The sequence below is a fragment of the Biomphalaria glabrata genome, chromosome 1 (genome assembly GCF_947242115.1).
Source record: "Biomphalaria glabrata chromosome 1, xgBioGlab47.1, whole genome shotgun sequence".
Lineage (NCBI taxonomy): Eukaryota > Metazoa > Mollusca > Gastropoda > Planorbidae > Biomphalaria > Biomphalaria glabrata.
The window spans coordinates 28,341,554-28,359,944 of NC_074711.1; the positions used below are offsets into that span (position 1 = coordinate 28,341,554).

At 31.4% G+C, this 18,391-nt stretch overlaps 1 protein-coding gene across 1 annotated transcript in view; it reads left to right on the forward strand.

Annotated features, from left to right (window-relative positions):
- LOC106070820 (mucin-19) overlaps positions 1-18,391 on the forward strand; it is a 112,929-nt gene that overhangs the window by 64,115 nt on the left and 30,423 nt on the right. The window contains exons 102-158 of the mRNA XM_056044148.1: positions 126-173; positions 390-511; positions 708-804; positions 909-1,450; positions 1,592-1,640; positions 1,779-1,826; positions 2,043-2,164; positions 2,361-2,457; positions 2,562-3,103; positions 3,245-3,293; positions 3,432-3,479; positions 3,688-3,809; positions 4,006-4,102; positions 4,197-4,669; positions 4,811-4,859; positions 4,998-5,045; positions 5,262-5,383; positions 5,580-5,676; positions 5,781-6,322; positions 6,464-6,512; positions 6,651-6,698; positions 6,915-7,036; positions 7,233-7,329; positions 7,424-7,896; positions 8,038-8,086; positions 8,225-8,272; positions 8,489-8,610; positions 8,807-8,903; positions 9,008-9,549; positions 9,691-9,739; positions 9,878-9,925; positions 10,142-10,263; positions 10,460-10,556; positions 10,661-11,202; positions 11,344-11,392; positions 11,531-11,578; positions 11,787-11,908; positions 12,105-12,201; positions 12,296-12,768; positions 12,910-12,958; positions 13,097-13,144; positions 13,353-13,474; positions 13,671-13,767; positions 13,862-14,334; positions 14,476-14,524; positions 14,663-14,710; positions 14,919-14,977; positions 15,243-15,339; positions 15,445-15,971; positions 16,113-16,161; positions 16,300-16,347; positions 16,556-16,614; positions 16,880-16,976; positions 17,071-17,543; positions 17,685-17,733; positions 17,872-17,919; positions 18,128-18,186. Of these exons, the coding sequence (XP_055900123.1) occupies positions 126-173; positions 390-511; positions 708-804; positions 909-1,450; positions 1,592-1,640; positions 1,779-1,826; positions 2,043-2,164; positions 2,361-2,457; positions 2,562-3,103; positions 3,245-3,293; positions 3,432-3,479; positions 3,688-3,809; positions 4,006-4,102; positions 4,197-4,669; positions 4,811-4,859; positions 4,998-5,045; positions 5,262-5,383; positions 5,580-5,676; positions 5,781-6,322; positions 6,464-6,512; positions 6,651-6,698; positions 6,915-7,036; positions 7,233-7,329; positions 7,424-7,896; positions 8,038-8,086; positions 8,225-8,272; positions 8,489-8,610; positions 8,807-8,903; positions 9,008-9,549; positions 9,691-9,739; positions 9,878-9,925; positions 10,142-10,263; positions 10,460-10,556; positions 10,661-11,202; positions 11,344-11,392; positions 11,531-11,578; positions 11,787-11,908; positions 12,105-12,201; positions 12,296-12,768; positions 12,910-12,958; positions 13,097-13,144; positions 13,353-13,474; positions 13,671-13,767; positions 13,862-14,334; positions 14,476-14,524; positions 14,663-14,710; positions 14,919-14,977; positions 15,243-15,339; positions 15,445-15,971; positions 16,113-16,161; positions 16,300-16,347; positions 16,556-16,614; positions 16,880-16,976; positions 17,071-17,543; positions 17,685-17,733; positions 17,872-17,919; positions 18,128-18,186 (9,059 nt within the window). The remainder of the gene's footprint in view (positions 1-125; positions 174-389; positions 512-707; positions 805-908; positions 1,451-1,591; positions 1,641-1,778; positions 1,827-2,042; positions 2,165-2,360; positions 2,458-2,561; positions 3,104-3,244; positions 3,294-3,431; positions 3,480-3,687; positions 3,810-4,005; positions 4,103-4,196; positions 4,670-4,810; positions 4,860-4,997; positions 5,046-5,261; positions 5,384-5,579; positions 5,677-5,780; positions 6,323-6,463; positions 6,513-6,650; positions 6,699-6,914; positions 7,037-7,232; positions 7,330-7,423; positions 7,897-8,037; positions 8,087-8,224; positions 8,273-8,488; positions 8,611-8,806; positions 8,904-9,007; positions 9,550-9,690; positions 9,740-9,877; positions 9,926-10,141; positions 10,264-10,459; positions 10,557-10,660; positions 11,203-11,343; positions 11,393-11,530; positions 11,579-11,786; positions 11,909-12,104; positions 12,202-12,295; positions 12,769-12,909; positions 12,959-13,096; positions 13,145-13,352; positions 13,475-13,670; positions 13,768-13,861; positions 14,335-14,475; positions 14,525-14,662; positions 14,711-14,918; positions 14,978-15,242; positions 15,340-15,444; positions 15,972-16,112; positions 16,162-16,299; positions 16,348-16,555; positions 16,615-16,879; positions 16,977-17,070; positions 17,544-17,684; positions 17,734-17,871; positions 17,920-18,127; positions 18,187-18,391) is intronic.

The window sequence follows — 18,391 nt, forward strand, 5'->3', positions numbered from 1 at the left end:
TTTTGAAAAATATTTTTTTTTTAGAAAAAGAGCAGCTAGCTGTATTTAAGATAGACTTTTTATCTATATTTGTAAAAAATTATTATAAATGTATGTAATTTTAATAAAATCTATAATATATGCAGCTAAAGATTCTTCTAATGATGTGCCAGAAGATATCAAAAATATTCCTGGTAAGTACAAGTTTAACTTTTCTATTTGGTAAATATCAAAGCACTTGTATACATTCTGTCCTTTTTCCTGTGATTCAAAGAATCATGTTCATTGTGCATGTTTGGTTTTGAAGCTCTAATTTTTGTTAGTAAAAATTTAGAAAGTGTATGTGTATCAATAAAGAAAAGATTTCCAATAAGAGTTGTATTGAAAATATTTCACTGACTTTATTACAGGACTAAGTACAGTCTACATAGTTAGTCCCCCAGGAGCTCCAGATGAATTTCTTGTACTGGTAGTAATAAAACCTACAGAGTCATTTACTGTTCCAGACAAAGGAACTCCTTATATCCCCTTGGTTCGTATATGTCTTGTAATTGGTTATTGAACCTTTTTAAATTTGATGCTGCATAGAAAAGCTGATGGTTGTTTAGTTTATGAATATTGTTATAATTTTTAAATAACCATTAATGCTTTTAAAAAAACAACATAATTTGGTTTACAATTATTAATTTGTATTCAAATTTATTTTTGTACCTATTTATATTTTCTAGAATGATACATCTAGTACATTACCAAAACTGAAGGAGGAAAAAACTGTGTTTGTAGTAATCCCTAAAGACACTACTGTAAAATATGAAGTCTGTGAAGGTGGGCACAATTATAACATTTTTTGTTTTTATTTAAATTTAAAACATAATTTACAATGAAATTATTATTAAATAACAATTTTTTATTCCAACTAAAAAAAACAGAAATAACAACTGCAACTCCCTCAACACAATTTACAACAGAAGCAACCACAACAGGAGCAACAACACCAGGAACAACCACATCAGGAAGAACAGGAGCAACAACAACAGGAGCTACCACATTGGTAAAAACAGAAGGAACCACTTCAGGAACAACAGGAGCAACCACATCAGGAACAACAGGACCAACCACATCAGGAACAACAGGAGCAACAACACCAGGAACAACCACATCAGGAAGAACAGGAGCAACAACAACAGGAGCAACCACATTGGTAACAACAGGAGGAACCACTTCAGGAACAACAGGAGCAACCACATCAGGAACAACAGGACCAACCACATCTGGAAGTACAGTAACAACTGCTGGACCTTGTGGTGTATCCATGACACGTCAACCAGTTGATAGCAAATTTAACCCTGTCACAACCAACTTACCAAGCTCTGAAGATATTCCCCAAATTGGTGTCATTGATAATTCTCGTGGAAAGCTCGAAACTATTGACTTACCTAATGGAGGCCAAGTGTTGGTTCCTGTAGATGAGGTTAGTTTAGCTTTTAATATATATGTACATAATAGTGATACTTGAACAAAATGTTTTTTTAAAGCTCAAAAAGCTTTCTAGTTTTAAAAAAAATAAAATTATTTATTTTTGACATGCTATTACATTTCTTTTTTATTACAGAGAACTTTTAATCCTGTTGAGGAATCCAAACCAATATACTTTACATATCGTAAGTTGAGTCTTTTTGAAAAATATTTTTTTTTTAGAAAAAGAGCAGCTAGCTGTATTTAAGATAGACTTTTTATCTATATTTGTAAAAAATTATTATAAATGTATGTAATTTTAATAAAATCTATAATATATGCAGCTAAAGATTCTTCTAATGATGTGCCAGAAGATATCAAAAATATTCCTGGTAAGTACAAGTTTAACTTTTCTATTTGGTAAATATCAAAGCACTTGTATACATTCTGTCCTTTTTCCTGTGATTCAAAGAATCATGTTCATTGTGCATGTTTGGTTTTGAAGCTCTAATTTTTGTTAGTAAAAATTTAGAAAGTGTATGTGTATCAATAAAGAAAAGATTTCCAATAAGAGTTGTATTGAAAATATTTCACTGACTTTATTACAGGACTAAGTACAGTCTACATAGTTAGTCCCCCAGGAGCTCCAGATGAATTTCTTGTACTGGTAGTAATAAAACCTACAGAGTCATTTACTGTTCCAGACAAAGGAACTCCTTATATCCCCTTGGTTCGTATATGTCTTGTAATTGGTTATTGAACCTTTTTAAATTTGATGCTGCATAGAAAAGCTGATGGTTGTTTAGTTTATGAATATTGTTATAATTTTTAAATAACCATTAATGCTTTTAAAAAAACAACATAATTTGGTTTACAATTATTAATTTGTATTCAAATTTATTTTTGTACCTATTTATATTTTCTAGAATGATACATCTAGTACATTACCAAAACTGAAGGAGGAAAAAACTGTGTTTGTAGTAATCCCTAAAGACACTACTGTAAAATATGAAGTCTGTGAAGGTGGGCACAATTATAACATTTTTTGTTTTTATTTAAATTTAAAACATAATTTACAATGAAATTATTATTAAATAACAATTTTTTATTCCAACTAAAAAAAACAGAAATAACAACTGCAACTCCCTCAACACAATTTACAACAGAAGCAACCACAACAGGAGCAACAACACCAGGAACAACCACATCAGGAAGAACAGGAGCAACAACAACAGGAGCTACCACATTGGTAAAAACAGAAGGAACCACTTCAGGAACAACAGGAGCAACCACATCAGGAACAACAGGACCAACCACATCAGGAACAACAGGAGCAACAACACCAGGAACAACCACATCAGGAAGAACAGGAGCAACAACAACAGGAGCAACCACATTGGTAACAACAGGAGGAACCACTTCAGGAACAACAGGAGCAACCACATCAGGAACAACAGGACCAACCACATCTGGAAGTACAGTAACAACTGCTGGACCTTGTGGTGTATCCATGACACGTCAACCAGTTGATAGCAAATTTAACCCTGTCACAACCAACTTACCAAGCTCTGAAGATATTCCCCAAATTGGTGTCATTGATAATTCTCGTGGAAAGCTCGAAACTATTGACTTACCTAATGGAGGCCAAGTGTTGGTTCCTGTAGATGAGGTTAGTTTAGCTTTTAATATATATGTACATAATAGTGATACTTGAACAAAATGTTTTTTTAAAGCTCAAAAAGCTTTCTAGTTTTAAAAAAAATAAAATTATTTATTTTTGACATGCTATTACATTTTTTTTTTATTACAGAGAACTTTTAATCCTGTTGAGGAATCCAAACCAATATACTTTACATATCGTAAGTTGAGTCTTTTTGAAAAATATTTTTTTTTTAGAAAAAGAGCAGCTAGCTGTATTTAAGATAGACTCTTTATCTATATTTGTAAAAAATTATTATAAATGTATGTAATTTTAATAAAATCTATAATATATGCAGCTAAAGATTCTTCTAATGATGTGCCAGAAGATATCAAAAATATTCCTGGTAAGTACAAGTTTAACTTTTCTATTTGGTAAATATCAAAGCACTTGTATACATTCTGTCCTTTTTCCTGTGATTCAAAGAATCATGTTCATTGTGCATGTTTTGTTTTGAAGCTCTTATTTAAAAATTTAGAAAGTGTATGTGTATCAATAGAGAAAAGATTTTCAATAAGAGTTGTATTGAAAATATTTCACTGACTTTATCACAGGACTAAGTACAGTCTACATAGTTAGTCCCCCAGGAGCTCCAGATGAATTTCTTGTACTGGTAGTAATAAAACCTACAGAGTCATTTACTGTTCCAGACAAAGGAACTCCTTATATCCCCTTGGTTCGTATATGTCTTGTAATTGGTTATTGAACCTTTTTAAATTTGATGCTGCATAGAAAAGCTGATGGTTGTTTAGTTTATGAATATTGTTATAATTTTTAAATAACCATTAATGCTTTAAAAAAAACAACATAATTTGGTTTACAATTATTAATTTGTATTCAAATTTATTTTTGTACCTATTTATATTTTCTAGAATGATACATCTAGTACATTACCAAAACTGAAGGAGGAAAAAACTGTGTTTGTAGTAATCCCTAAAGACACTACTGTAAAATATGAAGTCTGTGAAGGTAGGCACAATCATAACATTTTTATAATGTGTATAAAATCTTAAAATTTTTAAGAATATAATATGTTTTTAAATTATTAAAAATGTATTTACAGAACGACCTCCTGGATCAGAATCAACAAGTGTTTCTCAAAGTACACCAGCACAGCCAACTGAAACTGAAACAACATCACCAACAGTTACTTTGCCAGTTGGATCTAGTACATCCTCTGCACCTACAGTTTCTGTAACTGAAACAGTATCAGAAACAACAGTACCATCCACATCAGGAACAACAGGAGCAACAACACCAGGAACAACCACATCAGGAAGAACAGGAGCAACAACAACAGGAGCAACCACATCAGGAACAACAGGACCAACCACATCTGGAAGTACAGTAACAACTGCTGGACCTTGTGGTGTATCCATGACACGTCAACCAGTTGATAGCAAATTTAACCCTGTCACAACCAACTTACCAAGCTCTGAAGATATTCCCCAAATTGGTGTCATTGATAATTCTCGTGGAAAGCTCGAAACTATTGACTTACCTAATGGAGGCCAAGTGTTGGTTCCTGTAGATGAGGTTAGTTTAGCTTTTAATATATATGTACATAATAGTGATACTTGAACAAAATGTTTTTTTAAAGCTCAAAAAGCTTTCTAGTTTTAAAAAAAATAAAATTATTTATTTTTGACATGCTATTACATTTCTTTTTTATTACAGAGAACTTTTAATCCTGTTGAGGAATCCAAACCAATATACTTTACATATCGTAAGTTGAGTCTTTTTGAAAAATATTTTTTTTTTAGAAAAAGAGCAGCTAGCTGTATTTAAGATAGACTCTTTATCTATATTTGTAAAAAATTATTATAAATGTATGTAATTTTAATAAAATCTATAATATATGCAGCTAAAGATTCTTCTAATGATGTGCCAGAAGATATCAAAAATATTCCTGGTAAGTACAAGTTTAACTTTTCTATTTGGTAAATATCAAAGCACTTGTATACATTCTGTCCTTTTTCCTGTGATTCAAAGAATCATGTTCATTGTGCATGTTTTGTTTTGAAGCTCTAATTTTTGTTAGTAAAAATTTAGAAAGTGTATGTGTATCAATAAAGAAAAGATTTCCAATAAGAGTTGTATTGAAAATATTTCACTGACTTTATTACAGGACTAAGTACAGTCTACATAGTTAGTCCCCCAGGAGCTCCAGATGAATTTCTTGTACTGGTAGTAATAAAACCTACAGAGTCATTTACTGTTCCAGACAAAGGAACTCCTTATATCCCCTTGGTTCGTATATGTCTTGTAATTGGTTATTGAACCTTTTTAAATTTGATGCTGCATAGAAAAGCTGATGGTTGTTTAGTTTATGAATATTGTTATAATTTTTAAATAACCATTAATGCTTTTAAAAAAACAACATAATTTGGTTTACAATTATTAATTTGTATTCAAATTTATTTTTGTACCTATTTATATTTTCTAGAATGATACATCTAGTACATTACCAAAACTGAAGGAGGAAAAAACTGTGTTTGTAGTAATCCCTAAAGACACTACTGTAAAATATGAAGTCTGTGAAGGTGGGCACAATTATAACATTTTTTGTTTTTATTTAAATTTAAAACATAATTTACAATGAAATTATTATTAAATAACAATTTTTTATTCCAACTAAAAAAAACAGAAATAACAACTGCAACTCCCTCAACACAATTTACAACAGAAGCAACCACAACAGGAGCAACAACACCAGGAACAACCACATCAGGAAGAACAGGAGCAACAACAACAGGAGCTACCACATTGGTAAAAACAGAAGGAACCACTTCAGGAACAACAGGAGCAACCACATCAGGAACAACAGGACCAACCACATCAGGAACAACAGGAGCAACAACACCAGGAACAACCACATCAGGAAGAACAGGAGCAACAACAACAGGAGCAACCACATTGGTAACAACAGGAGGAACCACTTCAGGAACAACAGGAGCAACCACATCAGGAACAACAGGACCAACCACATCTGGAAGTACAGTAACAACTGCTGGACCTTGTGGTGTATCCATGACACGTCAACCAGTTGATAGCAAATTTAACCCTGTCACAACCAACTTACCAAGCTCTGAAGATATTCCCCAAATTGGTGTCATTGATAATTCTCGTGGAAAGCTCGAAACTATTGACTTACCTAATGGAGGCCAAGTGTTGGTTCCTGTAGATGAGGTTAGTTTAGCTTTTAATATATATGTACATAATAGTGATACTTGAACAAAATGTTTTTTTAAAGCTCAAAAAGCTTTCTAGTTTTAAAAAAAATAAAATTATTTATTTTTGACATGCTATTACATTTCTTTTTTATTACAGAGAACTTTTAATCCTGTTGAGGAATCCAAACCAATATACTTTACATATCGTAAGTTGAGTCTTTTTGAAAAATATTTTTTTTTTAGAAAAAGAGCAGCTAGCTGTATTTAAGATAGACTTTTTATCTATATTTGTAAAAAATTATTATAAATGTATGTAATTTTAATAAAATCTATAATATATGCAGCTAAAGATTCTTCTAATGATGTGCCAGAAGATATCAAAAATATTCCTGGTAAGTACAAGTTTAACTTTTCTATTTGGTAAATATCAAAGCACTTGTATACATTCTGTCCTTTTTCCTGTGATTCAAAGAATCATGTTCATTGTGCATGTTTGGTTTTGAAGCTCTAATTTTTGTTAGTAAAAATTTAGAAAGTGTATGTGTATCAATAAAGAAAAGATTTCCAATAAGAGTTGTATTGAAAATATTTCACTGACTTTATTACAGGACTAAGTACAGTCTACATAGTTAGTCCCCCAGGAGCTCCAGATGAATTTCTTGTACTGGTAGTAATAAAACCTACAGAGTCATTTACTGTTCCAGACAAAGGAACTCCTTATATCCCCTTGGTTCGTATATGTCTTGTAATTGGTTATTGAACCTTTTTAAATTTGATGCTGCATAGAAAAGCTGATGGTTGTTTAGTTTATGAATATTGTTATAATTTTTAAATAACCATTAATGCTTTTAAAAAAACAACATAATTTGGTTTACAATTATTAATTTGTATTCAAATTTATTTTTGTACCTATTTATATTTTCTAGAATGATACATCTAGTACATTACCAAAACTGAAGGAGGAAAAAACTGTGTTTGTAGTAATCCCTAAAGACACTACTGTAAAATATGAAGTCTGTGAAGGTAGGCACAATCATAACATTTTTATTATGTGTATAAAATCTTAAAATTTTTAAGAATATAATATGTTTTTAAATTATTAAAAATGTATTTACAGAACGACCTCCTGGATCAGAATCAACAAGTGTTTCTCAAAGTACACCAGCACAGCCAACTGAAACTGAAACAACATCACCAACAGTTACTTTGCCAGTTGGATCTAGTACATCCTCTGCACCTACAGTTTCTGTAACTGAAACAGTATCAGAAACAACAGTACCATCCACATCAGGAACAACAGGAGCAACAACACCAGGAACAACCACATCAGGAAGAACAGGAGCAACAACAACAGGAGCAACCACATCAGGAACAACAGGACCAACCACATCTGGAAGTACAGTAACAACTGCTGGACCTTGTGGTGTATCCATGACACGTCAACCAGTTGATAGCAAATTTAACCCTGTCACAACCAACTTACCAAGCTCTGAAGATATTCCCCAAATTGGTGTCATTGATAATTCTCGTGGAAAGCTCCAAACTATTGACTTACCTAATGGAGGCCAAGTGTTGGTTCCTGTAGATGAGGTTAGTTTAGCTTTTAATATATATGTACATAATAGTGATACTTGAACAAAATGTTTTTTTAAAGCTCAAAAAGCTTTCTAGTTTTAAAAAAAATAAAATTATTTATTTTTGACATGCTATTACATTTCTTTTTTATTACAGAGAACTTTTAATCCTGTTGAGGAATCCAAACCAATATACTTTACATATCGTAAGTTGAGTCTTTTTGAAAAATATTTTTTTTTTAGAAAAAGAGCAGCTAGCTGTATTTAAGATAGACTCTTTATCTATATTTGTAAAAAATTATTATAAATGTATGTAATTTTAATAAAATCTATAATATATGCAGCTAAAGATTCTTCTAATGATGTGCCAGAAGATATCAAAAATATTCCTGGTAAGTACAAGTTTAACTTTTCTATTTGGTAAATATCAAAGCACTTGTATACATTCTGTCCTTTTTCCTGTGATTCAAAGAATCATGTTCATTGTGCATGTTTTGTTTTGAAGCTCTAATTTTTGTTAGTAAAAATTTAGAAAGTGTATGTGTATCAATAAAGAAAAGATTTCCAATAAGAGTTGTATTGAAAATATTTCACTGACTTTATTACAGGACTAAGTACAGTCTACATAGTTAGTCCCCCAGGAGCTCCAGATGAATTTCTTGTACTGGTAGTAATAAAACCTACAGAGTCATTTACTGTTCCAGACAAAGGAACTCCTTATATCCCCTTGGTTCGTATATGTCTTGTAATTGGTTATTGAACCTTTTTAAATTTGATGCTGCATAGAAAAGCTGATGGTTGTTTAGTTTATGAATATTGTTATAATTTTTAAATAACCATTAATGCTTTTAAAAAAACAACATAATTTGGTTTACAATTATTAATTTGTATTCAAATTTATTTTTGTACCTATTTATATTTTCTAGAATGATACATCTAGTACATTATTAAAACTGAAGGAGGAAAAAACTGTGTTTGTAGTAATCCCTAAAGACACTACTGTAAAATATGAAGTCTGTGAAGGTGGGCACAATTATAACATTTTTTGTTTTTATTTAAATTTAAAACATAATTTACAATGAAATTATTATTAAATAACAATTTTTTATTCCAACTAAAAAAAACAGAAATAACAACTGCAACTCCCTCAACACAATTTACAACAGAAGCAACCACAACAGGAGCAACAACACCAGGAACAACCACATCAGGAAGAACAGGAGCAACAACAACAGGAGCTACCACATTGGTAAAAACAGAAGGAACCACTTCAGGAACAACAGGAGCAACCACATCAGGAACAACAGGACCAACCACATCAGGAACAACAGGAGCAACAACACCAGGAACAACCACATCAGGAAGAACAGGAGCAACAACAACAGGAGCAACCACATTGGTAACAACAGGAGGAACCACTTCAGGAACAACAGGAGCAACCACATCAGGAACAACAGGACCAACCACATCTGGAAGTACAGTAACAACTGCTGGACCTTGTGGTGTATCCATGACACGTCAACCAGTTGATAGCAAATTTAACCCTGTCACAACCAACTTACCAAGCTCTGAAGATATTCCCCAAATTGGTGTCATTGATAATTCTCGTGGAAAGCTCGAAACTATTGACTTACCTAATGGAGGCCAAGTGTTGGTTCCTGTAGATGAGGTTAGTTTAGCTTTTAATATATATGTACATAATAGTGATACTTGAACAAAATGTTTTTTTAAAGCTCAAAAAGCTTTCTAGTTTTAAAAAAAATAAAATTATTTATTTTTGACATGCTATTACATTTCTTTTTTATTACAGAGAACTTTTAATCCTGTTGAGGAATCCAAACCAATATACTTTACATATCGTAAGTTGAGTCTTTTTGAAAAATATTTTTTTTTTAGAAAAAGAGCAGCTAGCTGTATTTAAGATAGACTCTTTATCTATATTTGTAAAAAATTATTATAAATGTATGTAATTTTAATAAAATCTATAATATATGCAGCTAAAGATTCTTCTAATGATGTGCCAGAAGATATCAAAAATATTCCTGGTAAGTACAAGTTTAACTTTTCTATTTGGTAAATATCAAAGCACTTGTATACATTCTGTCCTTTTTCCTGTGATTCAAAGAATCATGTTCATTGTGCATGTTTTGTTTTGAAGCTCTAATTTTTGTTAGTAAAAATTTAGAAAGTGTATGTGTATCAATAAAGAAAAGATTTCCAATAAGAGTTGTATTGAAAATATTTCACTGACTTTATTACAGGACTAAGTACAGTCTACATAGTTAGTCCCCCAGGAGCTCCAGATGAATTTCTTGTACTGGTAGTAATAAAACCTACAGAGTCATTTACTGTTCCAGACAAAGGAACTCCTTATATCCCCTTGGTTCGTATATGTCTTGTAATTGGTTATTGAACCTTTTTAAATTTGATGCTGCATAGAAAAGCTGATGGTTGTTTAGTTTATGAATATTGTTATAATTTTTAAATAACCATTAATGCTTTTAAAAAAACAACATAATTTGGTTTACAATTATTAATTTGTATTCAAATTTATTTTTGTACCTATTTATATTTTCTAGAATGATACATCTAGTACATTATTAAAACTGAAGGAGGACAAAAATGTGTTTGTAGTAATCCCTAAAGACACTACTGTAAAATATGAAGTCTGTGAAGGTGGGCACAATTATAACATTTTTTGTTTTTATTTAAATTTAAAACATAATTTACAATGAAATTATTATTAAATAACAATTTTTTATTCCAACTAAAAAAAACAGAAATAACAACTGCAACTCCCTCAACACAATTTACAACAGAAGCAACCACAACAGGAGCAACAACACCAGGAACAACCACATCAGGAAGAACAGGAGCAACAACAACAGGAGCTACCACATTGGTAAAAACAGAAGGAACCACTTCAGGAACAACAGGAGCAACCACATCAGGAACAACAGGACCAACCACATCAGGAACAACAGGAGCAACAACACCAGGAACAACCACATCAGGAAGAACAGGAGCAACAACAACAGGAGCAACCACATTGGTAACAACAGGAGGAACCACTTCAGGAACAACAGGAGCAACCACATCAGGAACAACAGGACCAACCACATCTGGAAGTACAGTAACAACTGCTGGACCTTGTGGTGTATCCATGACACGTCAACCAGTTGATAGCAAATTTAACCCTGTCACAACCAACTTACCAAGCTCTGAAGATATTCCCCAAATTGGTGTCATTGATAATTCTCGTGGAAAGCTCGAAACTATTGACTTACCTAATGGAGGCCAAGTGTTGGTTCCTGTAGATGAGGTTAGTTTAGCTTTTAATATATATGTACATAATAGTGATACTTGAACAAAATGTTTTTTTAAAGCTCAAAAAGCTTTCTAGTTTTAAAAAAAATAAAATTATTTATTTTTGACATGCTATTACATTTCTTTTTTATTACAGAGAACTTTTAATCCTGTTGAGGAATCCAAACCAATATACTTTACATATCGTAAGTTGAGTCTTTTTGAAAAATATTTTTTTTTTAGAAAAAGAGCAGCTAGCTGTATTTAAGATAGACTCTTTATCTATATTTGTAAAAAATTATTATAAATGTATGTAATTTTAATAAAATCTATAATATATGCAGCTAAAGATTCTTCTAATGATGTGCCAGAAGATATCAAAAATATTCCTGGTAAGTACAAGTTTAACTTTTCTATTTGGTAAATATCAAAGCACTTGTATACATTCTGTCCTTTTTCCTGTGATTCAAAGAATCATGTTCATTGTGCATGTTTTGTTTTGAAGCTCTTATTTAAAAATTTAGAAAGTGTATGTGTATCAATAGAGAAAAGATTTTCAATAAGAGTTGTATTGAAAATATTTCACTGACTTTATCACAGGACTAAGTACAGTCTACATAGTTAGTCCCCCAGGAGCTCCAGATGAATTTCTTGTACTGGTAGTAATAAAACCTACAGAGTCATTTACTGTTCCAGACAAAGGAACTCCTTATATCCCCTTGGTTCGTATATGTCTTGTAATTGGTTATTGAACCTTTTTAAATTTGATGCTGCATAGAAAAGCTGATGGTTGTTTAGTTTATGAATATTGTTATAATTTTTAAATAACCATTAATGCTTTTAAAAAAACAACATAATTTGGTTTACAATTATTAATTTGTATTCAAATTTATTTTTGTACCTATTTATATTTTCTAGAATGACACATCTAGTACATTACCAAAACTGAAAGAGGAAAAAACTGTGTTTGTAGTAATCCCTAAAGACACTACTGTAAAATATGAAGTCTGTGAAGGTGGGCACAATCATAACATTTTTATTATGTGTATAAAATCTTAAAATTTTTAAAAATATAATATGTTTTTTAATTATTAAAAATGTATTTACAGAACGACCTCCTGGATCAGAATCAACAAGTGTTTCTCAAAGTACACCAGCACAGCCAACTGAAACTGAAACAACATCACCAACAGTTACTTTGCCAGTTGGATCTAGTACATCCTCTGCACCTACAGTTTCTGTAACTGAAACAGTATCAGAAACAACAGTACCATCCACATCAGGAACAACAGGAGCAACAACACCAGGAACAACCACATCAGGAAGAACAGGAGCAACAACAACAGGAGCAACCACATCAGGAACAACAGGACCAACCACATCTGGAAGTACAGTAACAACTGCTGGACCTTGTGGTGTATCCATGACACGTCAACCAGTTGATAGCAAATTTAACCCTGTCACAACCAACTTACCAAGCTCTGAAGATATTCCCCAAATTGGTGTCATTGATAATTCTCGTGGAAAGCTCGAAACTATTGACTTACCTAATGGAGGCCAAGTGTTGGTTCCTGTAGATGAGGTTAGTTTAGCTTTTAATATATATGTACATAATAGTGATACTTGAACAAAATGTTTTTTTAAAGCTCAAAAAGCTTTCTAGTTTTAAAAAAAATAAAATTATTTATTTTTGACATGCTATTACATTTCTTTTTTATTACAGAGAACTTTTAATCCTGTTGAGGAATCCAAACCAATATACTTTACATATCGTAAGTTGAGTCTTTTTGAAAAATATTTTTTTTTTAGAAAAAGAGCAGCTAGCTGTATTTAAGATAGACTCTTTATCTATATTTGTAAAAAATTATTATAAATGTATGTAATTTTAATAAAATCTATAATATATGCAGCTAAAGATTCTTCTAATGATGTGCCAGAAGATATCAAAAATATTCCTGGTAAGTACAAGTTTAACTTTTCTATTTGGTAAATATCAAAGCACTTGTATACATTCTGTCCTTTTTCCTGTGATTCAAAGAATCATGTTCATTGTGCATGTTTTGTTTTGAAGCTCTTATTTAAAAATTTAGAAAGTGTATGTGTATCAATAGAGAAAAGATTTTCAATAAGAGTTGTATTGAAAATATTTCACTGACTTTATCACAGGACTAAGTACAGTCTACATAGTTAGTCCCCCAGGAGCTCCAGATGAATTTCTTGTACTGGTAGTAATAAAACCTACAGAGTCATTTACTGTTCCAGACAAAGGAACTCCTTATATCCCCTTGGTTCGTATATGTCTTGTAATTGGTTATTGAACCTTTTTAAATTTGATGCTGCATAGAAAAGCTGATGGTTGTTTAGTTTATGAATATTGTTATAATTTTTAAATAACCATTAATGCTTTTAAAAAAACAACATAATTTGGTTTACAATTATTAATTTGTATTCAAATTTATTTTTGTACCTATTTATATTTTCTAGAATGACACATCTAGTACATTACCAAAACTGAAAGAGGAAAAAACTGTGTTTGTAGTAATCCCTAAAGACACTACTGTAAAATATGAAGTCTGTGAAGGTGGGCACAATCATAACATTTTTATTATGTGTATAAAATCTTAAAATTTTTAAAAATATAATATGTTTTTTAATTATTAAAAATGTATTTACAGAACGACCTCCTGGATCAGAATCAACAAGTGTTTCTCAAAGTACACCAGCACAGCCAACTGAAACTGAAACAACATCACCAACAGTTACTTTGCCAGTTGGATCTAGTACATCCTCTGCACCTACAGTTTCTGTAACTGAAACAGTATCAGAAACAACAGTACCATCCACATCAGGAACAACAGGAGCAACAACACCAGGAACAACCACATCAGGAAGAACAGGAGCAACAACAACAGGAGCAACCACATCAGGAACAACAGGACCAACCACATCTGGAAGTACAGTAACAACTGCTGGACCTTGTGGTGTATCCATGACACGTCAACCAGTTGATAGCAAATTTAACCCTGTCACAACCAACTTACCAAGCTCTGAAGATATTCCCCAAATTGGTGTCATTGATAATTCTCGTGGAAAGCTCGAAACTATTGACTTACCTAATGGAGGCCAAGTGTTGGTTCCTGTAGATGAGGTTAGTTTAGCTTTTAATATATATGTACATAATAGTGATACTTGAACAAAATGTTTTTTTAAAGCTCAAAAAGCTTTCTAGTTTTAAAAAAAATAAAATTATTTATTTTTGACATGCTATTACATTTCTTTTTTATTACAGAGAACTTTTAATCCTGTTGAGGAATCCAAACCAATATACTTTACATATCGTAAGTTGAGTCTTTTTGAAAAATATTTTTTTTTTAGAAAAAGAGCAGCTAGCTGTATTTAAGATAGACTCTTTATCTATATTTGTAAAAAATTATTATAAATGTATGTAATTTTAATAAAATCTATAATATATGCAGCTAAAGATTCTTCTAATGATGTGCCAGAAGATATCAAAAATATTCCTGGTAAGTACAAGTTTAACTTTTCTATTTGGTAAATATCAAAGCACTTGTATACATTCTGTCCTTTTTCCTGTGATTCAAAGAATCATGTTCATTGTGCATGTTTTGTTTTGAAGCTCTTATTTAAAAATTTAGAAAGTGTATGTGTATCAATAGAGAAAAGATTTTCAATAAGAGTTGTATTGAAAATATTTCACTGACTTTATTACAGGACTAAGTACAGTCTACATAGTTAGTCCCCCAGGAGCTCCAGATGAATTTCTTGTACTGGTAGTAATAAAACCTACAGAGTCATTTACTGTTCCAGACAAAGGAACTCCTTATATCCCCTTGGTTCGTATATGTCTTGTAATTGGTTATTGAACCTTTTTAAATTTGATGCTGCATAGAAAAGCTGATGGTTGTTTAGTTTATGAATATTGTTATAATTTTTAAATAACCATTAAAAGATATGCTTTTAAAAAAACAACATAATTTGGTTTACAATTATTAATTTGTATTCAAATTTATTTTTGTACCTATTTATATTTTCTAGAATGATACATCTAGTACATTACCAAAACTGAAGGAGGAAAAAACTGTGTTTGTAGTAATCCCTAAAGACACTACTGTAAAATATGAAGTCTGTGAAGGTGGGCACAATTATAACATTTTTTGTTTTTATTTAAATTTAAAACATAATTTACAATGAAATTATTATTAAATAACAATTTTTTATTCCAACTAAAAAAAAACAGAAATAACAACTGCAACTCCCTCAACACAATTTACAACAGAAGCAACCACAACAGGAGCAACAACACCAGGAACAACCACATCAGGAAGAACAGGAGCAACAACAACAGGAGCTACCACATTGGTAACAACAGAAGGAACCACTTCAGGAACAACAGGAGCAACCACATCAGGAACAACAGGACCAACCACATCAGGAACAACAGGAGCAACAACACCAGGAACAACCACATCAGGAAGAACAGGAGCAACCACATTGGTAACAACAGGAGGAACCACTTCAGGAACAACAGGAGCAACCACATCAGGAACAACAGGACCAACCACATCTGGAAGTACAGTAACAACTGCTGGACCTTGTGGTGTATCCATGACACGTCAACCAGTTGATAGCAAATTTAACCCTGTCACAACCAACTTACCAAGCTCTGAAGATATTCCCCAAATTGGTGTCATTGATAATTCTCGTGGAAAGCTCGAAACTATTGACTTACCTAATGGAGGCCAAGTGTTGGTTCCTGTAGATGAGGTTAGTTTAGCTTTTAATATATATGTACATAATAGTGATACTTGAACAAAATGTTTTTTTAAAGCTCAAAAAGCTTTCTAGTTTTAAAAAAAATAAAATTATTTATTTTTGACATGCTATTACATTTCTTTTTTATTACAGAGAACTTTTAATCCTGTTGAGGAATCCAAACCAATATACTTTACATATCGTAAGTTGAGTCTTTTTGAAAAATATTTTTTTTTTAGAAAAAGAGCAGCTAGCTGTATTTAAGATAGACTTTTTATCTATATTTGTAAAAAATTATTATAAATGTATGTAATTTTAATAAAATCTATAATGTATGCAGCTAAAGATTCTTCTAATGATGTGCCAGAAGATATCAAAAATATTCCTGGTAAGTACAAGTTTAACTTTTCTATTTGGTAAATATCAAAGCACTTGTATACATTCTGTCCTTTTTCCTGTGATTCAAAGAATCATGTTCATTGTGCATGTTTTGTTTTGAAGCTCTTATTTAAAAATTTAGAAAGTGTATGTGTATCAATAGAGAAAAGATTTTCAATAAGAGTTGTATTGAAAATATTTCACTGACTTTATCACAGGACTAAGTACAGTCTACATAGTTAGTCCCCCAGGAGCTCCAGATGAATTTCTTGTACTGGTAGTAATAAAACCTACAGAGTCATTTACTGTTCCAGACAAAGGAACTCCTTATATCCCCTTGGTTCGTATATGTCTTGTAATTGGTTATTGAACCTTTTTAAATTTGATGCTGCATAGAAAAGCTGATGGTTGTTTAGTTTATGAATATTGTTATAATTTTTAAATAACCATTAAAAGATATGCTTTTAAAAAAACAACATAATTTGGTTTACAATTATTAATTTGTATTCAAATTTATTTTTGTACCTATTTATATTTTCTAGAATGATACATCTAGTACATTACCAAAACTGAAGGAGGAAAAAACTGTGTTTGTAGTAATCCCTAAAGACACTACTGTAAAATATGAAGTCTGTGAAGGTAGGCACAATCATAACATTTTTATTATGTGTATAAAATCTTAAAATTTTTAAGAATATAATATGTTTTTAAATTATTAAAAATGTATTTACAGAACGACCTCCTGGATCAGAATCAACAAGTGTTTCTCAAAGTACACCAGCACAGCCAACTGAAACTGAAACAACATCACCAACAGTTACTTTGCCAGTTGGATCTAGTACATCCTCTGCACCTACAGTTTCTGTAACTGAAACAGTATCAGAAACAACAGTACCATCCACATCAGGAACAACAGGAGCAACAACACCAGGAACAACCACATCAGGAAGAACAGGAGCAACAACAACAGGAGCAACCACATCAGGAACAACAGGACCAACCACATCTGGAAGTACAGTAACAACTGCTGGACCTTGTGGTGTATCCATGACACGTCAACCAGTTGATAGCAAATTTAACCCTGTCACAACCAACTTACCAAGCTCTGAAGATATTCCCCAAATTGGTGTCATTGATAATTCTCGTGGAAAGCTCCAAACTATTGACTTACCTAATGGAGGCCAAGTGTTGGTTCCTGTAGATGAGGTTAGTTTAGCTTTTAATATATATGTACATAATAGTGATACTTGAACAAAATGTTTTTTTAAAGCTCAAAAAGCTTTCTAGTTTTAAAAAAAATAAAATTATTTATTTTTGACATGCTATTACATTTCTTTTTTATTACAGAGAACTTTTAATCCTGTTGAGGAATCCAAACCAATATACTTTACATATCGTAAGTTGAGTCTTTTTGAAAAATATTTTTTTTTTAGAAAAAGAGCAGCTAGCTGTATTTAAGATAGACTCTTTATCTATATTTGTAAAAAATTATTATAAATGTATGTAATTTTAATAAAATTTATAATATATGCAGCTAAAGATTCTTCTAATGATGTGCCAGAAGATATCAAAAATATTCCTGGTAAGTACAAGTTTAACTTTTCTATTTGGTAAATATCAAAGCACTTGTATACATTCTGTCCTTTTTCCTGTGATTCAAAGAATCATGTTCATTGTGCATGTTTTGTTTTGAAGCTCTAATTTAAAAATTTAGAAAGTGTATGTGTATCAATAGAGAAAAGATTTCCAATAAGAGTTGTATTGAAAATATTTCACTGACTTTATTACAGGACTAAGTACAGTCTACATAGTTAGTCCCCCAGGAGCTCCAGATGAATTTCTTGTACTGGTAGTAATAAAACCTACAGAGTCATTTACTGTTCCAGACAAAGGAACTCCTTATATCCCCTTGGTTCGTATATGTCTTGTAATTGGTTATTGAACCTTTTTAAATTTGATGCTGCATAGAAAAGCTGATGGTTGTTTAGTTTATGAATATTGTTATAATTTTTAAATAACCATTAAAAGATATGCTTTTAAAAAAACAACATAAT